This window comes from Leopardus geoffroyi, chromosome D2, assembly GCF_018350155.1.
Source record: "Leopardus geoffroyi isolate Oge1 chromosome D2, O.geoffroyi_Oge1_pat1.0, whole genome shotgun sequence".
Lineage (NCBI taxonomy): Eukaryota > Metazoa > Chordata > Mammalia > Carnivora > Felidae > Leopardus > Leopardus geoffroyi.
The window spans coordinates 46,522,064-46,535,205 of record NC_059334.1 but is presented as its reverse complement, the minus strand read 5'-3'; the positions used below and the strand labels follow the sequence as shown (position 1 = coordinate 46,535,205).

The window sequence follows — 13,142 nt, the reverse complement described above, 5'->3', positions numbered from 1 at the left end:
AGCACTCTTAGTTTTTGTTAAATCCCTACTGGATATGTGTGTCATATTGGAATCTAGTTCTGAACTTGCTTTGTCTCTTTAGATGGTAAGGTTTTTCTTTTGCTTGTTTAGAATGTTTTGTAATTTTTCTTGAAAGACATAGTATTTGAGTAATAAGAACTGAGGTCCTTAGGCTTTAAATTTTTTTTTTAATGTTTATTATTTTTGAGAGAGCATGCAGGGAAGGGGCAGAGAGAGGGAGACACAGAATTGGTAGCAGGTTTCAGGCTCTGAGCTCTCAGCACAGAGCCCCATGTGGGGCTTGAACTCACAGACTGCAAGATCATGACCTGAGCTGTAGTCAGCTGCCCAACCAACTGAGCCACCCAGGCACTCCTTTAGGCTTTTAGAGTGAGATTTTGTGTCAGTCTGGCTGGAAACTGGACTCTTGTCCAATGTTTCCTATAGCTGTAGGTATCAGAGCTTGTGGTTTCTTCTAGTTTCTTTCTTTTTCTTTCTTTAAAAAAAAAATCTTTCCATACCTCTGTTGTCTCTAGGTTTTCCTAAGAACTCCTCCTTACATAGAGTTTGTAACTTGCAGCTTGCAACTTTTTCAGTTATAATGCACTGCTAACATATGCTAGCATACTGAAGCCTAGATGATATGGTAGAGCTTTGAGGAAGAAAAGCATTGTGTAATTTTAGGATTAGATCTTGTATTTTTGGTGGGCCTGAGTCCTTAGGATGTGATTTTCTGAATTGTTGATTAGTCTCTTTTCTTATCTCTTTACCTAAGACAGATGGCTAGAGGAGGCTAGAGTTGGCGGTTGCTCTTCCTCCAGGTCAGATAAAGCTCTAGTCAAGTACTCTTCCTTGGAGTGCAGTCCTTTGTTATGGAGAACGCTTTAGGGACAATGCAAATTGTCCCTATTGTCCAAATTGTCCCAAATTGGTTACGCTATTCTCCCCTCCCCCATCTAAAACACAAGGGTATTTTTTAAAATATTTTTTCTCATGGGAACCCAGTGGAGTTCTTGGAGCTAAAATTCATATAAGTATTTTTTTTTTAAATTTTTTTTTCAACGTTTATTTATTTTTGGGACAGAGAGAGACAGAGCATGAACAGGGGAGGGGCAGAGAGAGAGGGAGACACAGAATCGGAAACAGGCTCCAGGCTCTGAGCCATCAGCCCAGAGCCCGACGCGGGGCTCGAACTCACGGACCGCGAGATCGTGACCTGGCTGAAGTCGGACGCTTAACCGACTGCGCCACCCGGGCGCCCCTCATATAAGTATTGAGGCTTTTCCAAGTCTGGATCCTCAGTTGTTTGTTTGTTTTTTTCACTTCACCCCTTTTTATTTTGGAACAGTATTTCATTCCATTCTATGATTATACATCATCCAATGAGGGGCATTTGGACTGTTTTAAGGTTGGAATTATTATGAAAAGCACTGCTATGAACATTGATGAACAAGTCTTTATGTGCGTGTAAGTTTTCATTTTGCTTAATAAATTTTTCTTAGTAAATATCTAAGAGTGAGCATGCTATTTCTGTGGTAAGTACATATGTAATGTAAAAAGAAACTGCCACACTTTACTTATAAGCATTTGTGTCATTTTACACTCTCCCACTATACGTGAGAATACATAATTTGTCCAGATCATTGCCAACACTTGTAATTTTTCCAAATCATTGTCAACACTTCCAATTTTTAGCCTTTGTAATTTTGGGATTTCTAGTTGGGGGAGTAGTGGTATCTTACTGCAGTTTTATTTTGCATTTTCCTGTTATTTAATCATGTTGGGTTATTTTCAAGGTGTATTGTTAATTTCTTTCCCTCCTTTAGGCGAATTCTGTCTTTTTCCCACTTTTTAAAGAATTGATAGAATTGGCATGGAATGTTATATTAATTTCAGGTGAACCACATAATGATTCGATATTTGTATATATTGGGAGATCAGCACAATAAGACTAAATAACATCCGTCACCACACAATTATAATTCTTTTCTCGTGGTGAGAACTTTCAAGACCTATTCTCTGAGCAACTTTCAAATATACACTACAGTTTTATTGACTCTAGTCACCTGCTGTATGTGACATCTCCAGGGCTTGTTTACTTTATAACTGGAAGTCTGTACCTTCTGACCTCCTTCACCTCAGGGGTTTTTCACTTTCAAAGTAGTCCATACTCAGCCTACAGCACTTTGTAAAAGCAGTGAGCTTAATTCTCCTTACTCCCTACCGGCTCTGATGCCTCTGTTGTAGGTAAGCTGATCTCAGCAGCACTTGTCTGTATCTGCCTGTCTCCAGATTTGGGGTGGCGATTTTCTCTGCCACCTCAGTCTGCTGGTGGATCTAAGAAAAGTCATTGATTTTTACTTTCTTCATCTTTTTTTCTTGTGAAGATGAGAGTGATGACTTCCTAGCTCTTTGCCCGTTAAAGCTAAACCCGAAGTCGCAATTATCTTTTAAAGAGATTAAAAATCCTTTATATTTTTACCATTCTTTGCCATTCTTACCGTTTTTGGTATTTTCCACATGTTTGGTATGTAACTTCAAATTTCCATCTGTGGCCTACTTTTCTTCTTGAAGAACTTCGTTTAACATCTCTTAGTGCAAGTATGCTGACCCTGAATTCTGTCAGTTTTTTCATAGGTCCCTCCCAGATTCCCACAATATCTTTGTTTGCCAGCATGTGGACTATGATGTGTGTAATCTATACACTCCCCCCTCCCCCCATTTGAGGTTCTGAACACATCTTTGATTTGCGATTTCTTATCATATATTAATTATGGACATTTCTCAGGTATTCTCTCTTTTGGTGACTCCACTTATACAGAAATTAGGCCATTCGATAATGATCCACTACTTTTGAACGATCTTCTGATTTTCACTCATCTGCTTATTTCATTTTGGATCATCTTTATTTACCTGTCTTCAAGCTTACGATTTTTCTCTTCAGCTGTGTTCAGTCTTCTAATAGATCCATCTAAGAAATCCTTTATCTCTGATATTGTTTTCTATTTCTAGCATTTCCATTTGATTTTTTTAAAGTAGTTTCTGTCACTCTACTTAAATTCTTTACCTGTTCATATATGTTGTCCACCTTTTCCCCTCGACCCTTTAACATTGTGCAGTGACATGTTCCTCATTTTAGTTTGAGACCTCATCAGAATCACCTTTACCATGTGTATTTCTACCAAAATTCTATTCGTGGTTACTTATGTATTCTCTAAGAAAATGGAAACTTTGTAGCACTCTTCTTTGCTTCCTGAGCTCTCATAAGAATTGCCTTTAGAAGTCCTTTCATGGCAGTCTAGGCTCTTTGTAGCATGCACCTTGAAACTCTTCCAGCCTCTACCCATTACCCGGTTCTAAAGCACTCCTGCATTACAGCAGCACCCTGAGAAATTGGCACTTCTCAGAACCAATTTTTGTCCAAGTTCAGGCTGCTTCAACAAAATACCATAAACTGAGTAGCTTAAACAACAAACATTTCTTTCTCACAGTTTTGGACACTAAAAGTCCAAGATCAGGGTGCCAGAATGGTCAGGTTTTGATGAGGACTTTATTCCGGGTTGCAGACTTCCATCTTCTTGTTGTGTCCTCACTGGTAGAAAGAGAGCTCTCTGCTTCCTATAAGGGCCCTAATCCCATTCATGAGGTCTCACTCTCACGACCTACCTCCCAAAGACCCCACCTCCAAATACCATTACATTGGGATTAGGGTTTCAACCTATGCATTTTGGAGGGACGCAAACATTCAGTCTTTTGCAGGAGGAAACCATGTGCAAGCTTTCCAGAGTCCACTCTTAGTGGGGTCACACAGAATGTATTTAATTCCCCCAGCAACAAATTGTGACAGCTCCTGTGAAGTACGTCTACCTAGGAAGCTCACCTGAGGTTAGGCATTGAGGGTCTTTCTTGGGGGTCAGTCATGAAGACACACAGTATTTGTGTGACTGATGGTGGTCACTGAAATTCCAGATGTCCAGAAGGAAAACAGATGTTCAGCATACACCACATCATTTATACAGTGTAGGCACAGTGAGTCACTCTTCTCGTTTAGGGAAATGACTTCTCATTTAGGGCAATTCCTGGAAATGACTTTGCCAGGAAAGTTCCCAGATGACAGCCAAGGGCCACCCTTGCAAGTAGGTTTTTCTAAGTGTGGCAGCCTAAGGCCTGCTATGTCAACTCTTGTCTGCACACATATGTCATGTGTATATGTTTGTGACTGACATAATCTTAGTTATGGAAAAGCTCAGCTGTACCCTATAAATAAATAGTTCCTTGGGATATACAAGCCAAGGTCTATTGATTAAAGGTACAGGAGCTACATATTTTGAAACAGGCAGGCACTCTCATGTAGTTACTGGCAAACTTTATTTCCTAAAGGGCGAGAGGAAGGTAAGAGGGAAGATAAAAAAAGAAGAACAACAGACAGATGGATATGATGTTCAGGAGGTTCGAGGGAAGATGCCAAAGCAAGTTATGTCGTGAATGAAACAAGCAGTAGAAGATTGTTTATCTTGGCACCTAAATAGCAGAAGCATCTAGGTAATGAAGTCATTTTCAAATGTTGTTAGTAAGTAGTTATTTTTACTAATGCCATTCTAATAATTGAAAAAGTATTTGCTCAGAGTGTGGCTCATGGTAACTATGTCAGTCCCTGGGTTGCAAGTGACTGAGCATTGTTGACACAGACTTCCAGTGCTTTATAATACAAACAAGATGGTAAGGACCCGTGAAGGGGTAACAGTTCTCTCATTTCCATGGTGGTAGATAACAGCTCTTTAATGTTTAAACTTCCATTAATAACTTGATTTTTAAAATCATTTTAGCACAATCACCTCTGTGTTTTATTTTACTCTTACTGGAGTAGATTATCTTTTTATGGCTTTTTTTTAATGTTTTATTTATTTTTGAGACAGGGAGAGACAGAGCACGAACAGGGGAGGGTCAAGGAGAGGGAGACACAGAATCTGAAACAGGCTCCAGGCTCTGAGCTGTAAGCACAGAGCCCGATGCGGGGCTTGAACTCACGGACCGCGAGATCATGACCCGAGCTGAGGCCGGCCGCTTAACCGACTGAGCCACCCAGGCGCCCCTTTTTTTATGGCTTTTTAAAAATCAGCCTTATTGAGGTATAATTATGTACACAAATCTTAATCATGTGAATAAAGACAGTTTTATTTTGTCCTTCCCAATTCGAATACCTTTATTTCTTTTTCTTGCCTGATTGTGCCAGCCAGAACTGCCAGCGGCTCTTGTGCACTTCAGCACCCCATCCCTCCCTGCTTTGTACCCCCCAACCCTCACACACACATACTTCAGAGTGACTAGTAAGCCACTGATCAAAAGTGAAATTTCCTGATGGGAACTTCACTTTCTACATGAATACTGGTTATCTTTATAATTGGAAAAAGCAGTAACACTATTCCTTTAAAAAACACAACAAAACTAAAAGCAATTCTTAAGTGGCGTAAAACATGCTACATAATACTAGTCCAAGAAGCTTGCCCTGAGAATTTAGTCACCGGAAATACAGAGTTCACAGGAAAGAGCTCTTATACCTGAGGTGGACTTCAGGTAGGTCAGTAGTTACTCAGTACTGGGCATTTGGATTTCTTTCATTCTCTTGTTTGTAGGCCAACACAGGTCTCAGAGAAGAATTTTCAAAAGAATTGGAAGTACTCAGCCCTAGAGGTTAGAATTGTCAGGACAAGGTGCTGAGCATGTCATTTCAAACTATATTTTGGCATTTTGCTTCCAACATAAAGTCCAATATGCAGGAATGGCCTTTGCTGGCATCTGCTTTAGTTTTGAGAGCATGTGAGACAGACTGACAATTGCACCTTAACTAAGCATTGGAGAATATGTACAGTATGCATTGGTTCTTCTGTGTCACTCTGACTCCTGAAGAAAAACATCCTGCATTTGTTTCTTGGGAACCAAACACGTGTTTTCTTCCTCTTGTGGTCACATGGGACCACTTTGTGCCATATTGGAACTTTATTTGTCTGTCCTCAGTGCTGTATCCCAAAGCAAGTAATAATTTTTTAATGTTTTTCCCCTTCTCAGGGTTAATTCCTTGATTTTCTATAGTGTAGAAAACTTCTCCAGGAGTTGGGAGAGAAACTTTTAATTTAGGGATCTGACCTCTGGGATTTCCCAGAGTTCTTGGCATGCTATGCAGATGCATACACATTTTTCATGGAATTAAATAATTAGTTAACCCATCAAACATTTCTTGAGTGTGTAGAATGTTTTAGTCACTGAAGATACAACAAGTTAAAATTCCTGCCTTCAAGGTGTTTATGGTTCAACTTGGGGAGATGAGTCCAGAAAGTATTATAAAAAACAGAAATTATGGGGGGAAGCCCTGATGGGGGCTTAACTTAGTCAAGCATTGGAGGAGGTGGGTAATATGGTAGCAGCTTTCACTATATTCCCTTAGAAGTTTTCTTTTGCATTATAATAAGTGAAGATTCTGTTTTTTATTATGTAATTTACTTTTGTAGACTTTATAGAGCCTCTAGGCTTTAATACACACTTGTTGAATTTTATAATCTTATGCTGTTGCTGATTTACTATAGTAGCTGCAACTCACAAACTGAATTAAATGTTAATCAGCTTAATTAAGATATTATATTATCTATTTGTCCTGCGATATACTAGATCAAGTGTAAGAGAAGGGAAATTCATCCAGTTTTATTTTTATATTTCTATAGGCTGTCTCAAACTCATCGCACTAATAAATGCTAGAAATGGGTATGTGTTTCTGATCAGAGTTGTTTGCTCTGGGAGAAGTACTGGCTTATATGAAAGATTTGATACTGGTGACTATTGGTATGGATTAATATGAATTTCAGTCTACTTACCTGTGTGCTAGAGAGATCTTGTGTGTGGGGGAGTGTGTATTCACATAAAGATGATGAGCTGTTGGAGTGCAGGACCATTTATATGTTTGCTTTGGTGGAATGCAGCATATAGCATATTTAAATTATTTAATTTATTTATTTACATTTATTTAGTTTTGAGAGACAGAGAGAGACAGAGTGTGAGCAGGGGAGGGGCAAAGAGAGAGGGAGACACAGAATCAGAAGCAGGCTCCAGGCTCTGAGCTGTCAGCACAGAGCCTGACATGAGGCTTGAACCCACAAACCATGAGATCATGACCTGAGCTGAAGTTGGACGCTTAACCGACTGAGCCACCCAGGCGCCCCCAGTATATAGCATATTTAAACCCTGATATTTATTTAAGAGTATCTCCCGTTACCAAAGAGCATCTTAAAATTGTCTGGCAAAATTTCTAAAAAATACTCATTTTTTTGTCTTTAGTTAAGATTGTATCATTTTAAATATTTTCAGTCATGTATTTGGAAGGCAGAAACTTGGGCATTATTCTCAGTGGTTCTTAGTTACCAGTGAGGTCTTTAACTTCTCAGGTCTGCTTCCAAGGAAGGCTCACCACTGAAGTCCATTACCACAGTACCAGTCATGAGGCCACCGCTGTCCTTTTAAAAAGAAGAGATTTTTTTTCCTTTCGTCAAAGTAGCATTTAAAAATAAAATTAAAAGTGTGATGCATTAAAATATGAAGTGAAACCATGATAGAGATTGTATTCAATTTATTGATTAATGAAGAAACCAGGAAGTTGGTGAAAGTAGTTCAGAGAAGGTTTGATGATCCAGATTTTTATAGGCAATTGGAATGAATGTTAGAATAAGAAATCTAGGTTAGATTTAGAAAGCCTGGTTTAAGGTCTGACAGGGCAATAGATGATAATCTCTGATGTTATCTTTCCTACTAGAAGAAAAATCTATAGGTTAACATGTAATTTTATTAAGTCTAGGATTTAAACAATGAGTCGTAGTTAACAATTCTCTACATAATTGATAATCCTTGGAAGGGCCTGTTAAATATCAACGTCAACATTAAAAGGACATGCCACCTACCTTTTTGCCTTATATCCATGTTTTAAATAATCTTTTTTAACATCCTATATCTCAAAATTCTAAAATTTGTATGTTTCAGGGGCACCTGGATGGCTCAGTTGGTTAAGCATCTGACTTCGGCTCAGGTCATGATCTCATGGTTTGTGGGTTCAAGCCTCATGTCAGGCTCTGTGCTGACAGCTCAGAGCCTAGAGCCTGCTTAGGATTCTGTGTCTCCCTTTCTCTCTGCCCCTCCCTCTGCTCATGCTCTGTCTCTGTTTCTCTGTCTCAGAAGTAAACATTTAAAGAAATTAAAAAAAATAAAATATGTTTCAAAACATTAACTTTTAGATTCAGATTACAGCAATCCCATATCATTTGCAGGTGGTTAATGGAGAAGTTGCCAAACAAAAAGTACTCTAGGTTTTAACCAGAAGGAGTAATGTACCATGATTTTACAGGCCTATTATTTACGGGCAAAGATGAAAAGAAAACATGCTTATTCTATCTGAGGATTTTTTATAGATTGAACATGAACTATTTGAAGACGGGCTCTGTAGTCAGTTCTTATCCATTCAATGTTGAATCCCCAACACCTACTTTAGCATAAGTGTGGCATTCAAAGAATTAAGTCACCGAGTGACAGTGACTGGGTAAATATCAGTAATAATCTAATAGAAATTTCTTTGCATTGTGTGTTTGACCAGGTGAACAACAGTTGTGTGCTGGCCCCAGGATACTAATCAGAACTTCTGCCTGACTCTCAAGGCACAAGGCTCAGTACCTGCAGAAGCCTTTTACCCATCTAATCCGGGCGTGGGGACAACATGTCTGCACCTAGGAAGGCCACAGCAGAGTCTGGTAGGTTCTCATGCCTCACACACTTTGGGGGATGTGGAGCAGAAGGAACCAGAGCAGTGCTTCTCAGACTATAAATACATGTGGGAACCACCTGTGAATTTGTTGTTAACCTGCAGATTCTGACTCACTGGGTCTGTGCGGGAGTTCAAGATTCTGCATTTCTAACAAGCTGTCGCACTTTGAATAGCAAGGAATAGATTCTAGTGTTTTATTATACTCTTTCCATAGAACATTTTTCCAATTATGTAAATAATATGTTACCTATATAACATGTAATATATAATTATATATAATAATAAATGTAATATGTATTTATTGCAGAGAATTTGGAAAGTACAAACAAGCACAGAAACACAAGGAAGGCTTTTGGTATGTAATAACTAACACCGTGTTTAGATGCCTGGGTGACTCAGTCAGTTGAGCATCTGACTATTGGTTTTGGCTCAGGTCATGATCTCATGGTTTCTGAATTTGAGCCCTGTGCGGAGCCTGCTTGGGGTTCTCTCTCTGCCTCTCTCTCTCTGCCTCTCCTGCTGTCTCTCTTTTTCTCTCTCTCTCTCAAAGTAAATGAATAAACTTAAAAAAATTAAAAAAATAAAGTCCACAGTAAAAGAGAGCAAGAACCAAGTTACTTTATTTTTTAAAATTTATTTCTTTATTTACATTTAGTTAATATACAGTGCAATATTGGTTTCAAAGTAGAATTCAGTGATTCGTCACTTACATAGAACACCTAGTGCTCCTCACAACAAGTGCCCTCCTTAATACCCATCACCCATCTAGCCCATCTCCCACTCACCTCCCTCCGTCAACTCTCAGTTTATTTTCTATCATTAAGAGTCTCTTGTGGTGGTTTGTTTTCCTCTCTTCTCTCCCCTCCCTCTTCCCATATGTATATTCATCTAATTTGTTTCTTAAATTCCCCATATGAGTGAAATCATATAATGACTTTCTCTAATTGACTTATTTTGCTTAGCATAATATATTTTAGCTCCATCCATGTCCTTGCAAATGGCAAGATTTCATTCTTTCTGATGGCTGGGTAATATTCCATTGTTTGTATATACCACATCTTCTTTATCCATTCATCAGTCGATGGACACTTGGGCCCTCTCCATAGTTTGGCTGTTGTTAATAATGCTGCTGTAAACGTTGGGATGCACCTACCCCTTTGAATATGTATTTTGTATCCTTTGGGTAAATACCTAATAGTGCAATTGCTGGATTGTAGGGTAGTTCTATTTTTAGTCTTTTTAAGAAACTCCATACTCTTTGCCAGAGTGGCTGCACCAGTTTGCAATCCTACCAGCAGTGTAAGAGGGTTCCCCTTTCTCCGCATCCTTGCCGATACCTGTTGTTTCTTGGGTTGTCAATTTTAGCCATTCTGACGGGTGTGAGGTGGTATCTCATTGCGGTTTTGATTTGTGTTTCCCTAATAACGATGTTGAACATCAACAATGTTGATGTTGAACATCGTTTCATGTGTCTGTTAGCCATCTGGATGTCTTTTTTGGAAGAGTGTCTGTTCATGTCTTCATTTCTTAACTGGGTTGTTTGTTTTTTGGGTTTTGAGTTTGATAAGTTCTTTGTAGATTGGATATTAACCCTTTATTAGATATGTTGTTTGCAAATATCTTCTCCCATTCCAGAGGCTGCCTTTTAGTTTTATTGACTGTTTCCTTCACTGTGCAGAAGCTTTTTATCTTGATGAAGTCACAGTATTTCGTTTTTGCTTTTTTCCCTCTTGCCTCTACAGACATGTCTAGTAGAAAGTTGCTATGGCAAAGTCAAAGAGGTTGCTGCCTGTGTTCTCCTCTCAGATTTTGATGCTTTCCTGTCTCATGGTTAGGTCTTCCATCCAATTTGAATTTATTTTTGTATATGGTGTAAATAAGTGGTCTGTTTTTCATTTTTCTGCATGTTGCTGTCCAGTTTTCCCAACACCATTTGTTGAAGAGACAGTCTTCCATTGGATATTCTTTCCTGCTTTGTTGAAGATTAGTTGACCATATAGTTGTGGGTCCATTTTTGGCTTTCCTATTCTGTTCCAGTGATCTATGTATCTGTTTTTGATGACTACAGCTTGTAATACAGCTTGAAGTGTGAAATCATGATGCCTCCAGCTTTGCTTTTCTTTTTTCAGGATTGCCTTGGCTATTAGGGGTCTTTTGTGGTTCCATACTAATTTTAGAATTATTTTATCTAGCTCTATGAAGAATGCTGGTGGTATTTTGATAGGGATTTCATTAAATATGTAGATTGCTTTGGGTAGTAGAGACATTTTAACAATGTTTGTTCTTCTAATCCGTGAGCGTGGAATGCTTTTCCATTTCTGTGTGTCCTCTTCAATTCTTTCATAAATGTTCTATAGTTTTCAGAGTACAGATCTTTTACCTTGTTAGTTAGGTTTATTCGTAAGTATCTTATTGTTTTTGGTGCAGTTGTAAATGGGACTGATTCCTTGATTTCTTTTTCTGCTTTGTTATTGGTGTATAGAAATGCAACAGATTTCTGCATGTTGATTTTATATCCTACGACTTTGCTGAATTCATGTATCAGTTCTAGCAATTTTTCTGTGGATTCTTTTGAGTTTTCTACATAGAGTATCATGTTATCTGCAAATACTGAAAGTTTGACTTCTTCCTTGCCAATTTGTATGCCCTTTATTTCTTTTTGTTGTCTGACTACTGAGGCCAAGACTTCCAGTATTGGTATTAGTTATGGGTCTTTTATATACAGCCTTTATGATGTTGAGGCATGTTCCATCTATCCCTACTTTGTTGAGGGTTTTTATCAAGAATGGATGCTGTATTTTGTCAAATGCTTTTTCTGTGTCAATTGACAGGATCATATGGTTCTCATCCTTTCTTTTGTTAATGTAGTGTATCACATTGATTGATTTACGAATATTGAACCAACCCTGCAGCCCAGGAATAAACCCCACTTGACCACGGCAAATAATTCTTTTAATGTACTATTGAAATCAATTTGCTAGTATCATGTTGAGAATTTTTGCATCCAGTTTCATCAGGGATACTAGCCTTTAATTCTCCTTTTTAGTGGGGCCTTTGTCTGGTTTTGGAATCAAAGTAATGCTGGCTTCGTAGGAGGAGTTTGGAAGCTTTTGTTCCATTTCTATTCTTTTGGAACAGTTTGAGAAGAATAGGTATTAACTCTTCTTTAAATGTCTGGTAGAATTCTTCTGGGAAACCATCTGGTCCAGGACTCTTGTTTGCTGGGAGATTTTTTTTTTAAGTTTATTTATTTTGAGAAAGAGAGTGTGAGTAGGGCAGAGAGAGAGGGAGAGAGGGAATCCTCAAAGAATCCTAAGTAGGCTCCGCGCTGTCAGCACAGAGCCCAGCATGGGGCCTGAACCCATGAACTGTAAGATCATGAACTGAGCCGAAACCAAGAGTCAGACATTTAACCAACTCAACCACCCAGGTGCTCCTTGTTGGGAGATTTTTAATTACTGATTCAAGTTCTTTGCTGGTTATTGATCTGTTCAAATTTTCTATTTTTTCCTTTTTTAGTTTTGGTAGTGTGTGAGTTTCTAGGAATTTGTCCATTTCTTCCAGATTTTCCAGTTTGTTGGAATATAATTTTAGTAGTATTTCCCTTATTATTGTTTGTATTTCTGTGGTGTCAGCTGTGATAAAAAATGTGATTTTTATCTATTTGGGTCCTTTCTGTTTTCTTTTTGATGAGTCTGGTTGGGGTTTATCAATTTTGTTTATTCTTTCAAAGACCCAGCTCTTAGTTTTGTTGATCTGTTCTGCTTTTTTTGTTTCTATATTATCTATTTCTGCTCTAATCTTTATTATTTCTCTTCTTCTGCTGGCTTTCAGCTTTATTTGCTGTTTTTTTCTGAGCTTCTTTAGGTGTAAGGTAGGTAGTGTATTGGGATCTTTCTTGCTTCTTGAGAGAAGTCCAAATTGCAGTATCCTTTCTTTTTAAGACTGACTTTCGGGGCGCCTGGGTGGCGCAGTCGGTTAAGCGTCTGACTTCAGCCAGGTCACGATCTCGCGGTCCGTGAGTTCGAGCCCCGCGTCAGGCTCTGGGCTGATGGCTCAGAGCCTGGAGCCTGTTTCCGATTCTGTGTTTCCCTCTCTGTCTGCCCCTCCCCCGTTCATGCTCTGTCTCTCTCTGTCCCGAAAATAAATAAACGTTGAAAAAAAAAAAAATTAAAAAAAAAAAAAAAAAAAAAAAAAAGACTGACTTTCTACATCCCAAAGGGTTTGGACTGCTGTGTTTTCATTTTTATTTGCTTCCATGAATTTTTTTTCTTTAATTTCCTGGTTAACCCATTCATTCTTTAGTAGGATGTTCTTTAACTCTCATGTATTTGAGGGCTTTCCA

At 38.5% G+C, this 13,142-nt stretch overlaps 1 protein-coding gene across 9 annotated transcripts in view; it reads left to right on the top strand.

Moving 5' to 3' along the window:
* PTPN20 (protein tyrosine phosphatase non-receptor type 20) overlaps positions 1-13,142 on the top strand; it is a 111,542-nt gene that overhangs the window by 13,039 nt on the left and 85,361 nt on the right. For 5 of the 9 annotated variants that reach the window (XR_006701555.1, XM_045437962.1, XM_045437959.1 and 2 more), the window contains exons 1-4: positions 1,357-1,467; positions 4,381-4,542; positions 8,630-8,783; positions 9,105-9,152. Coding sequence is in view for 6 of the 9 variants with exons in the window: in XM_045437959.1 (XP_045293915.1) it covers positions 8,750-8,783; positions 9,105-9,152 (82 nt within the window). In the remaining 3 variants the exon portion in view is untranslated. Of the gene's footprint in view, positions 1-1,356; positions 1,468-4,380; positions 4,543-8,629; positions 8,784-9,104; positions 9,153-13,142 lie in introns of those variants that run through there. The other 4 variants (XM_045437955.1, XM_045437958.1, XM_045437956.1 and 1 more) reach the window with 2 other exon arrangements.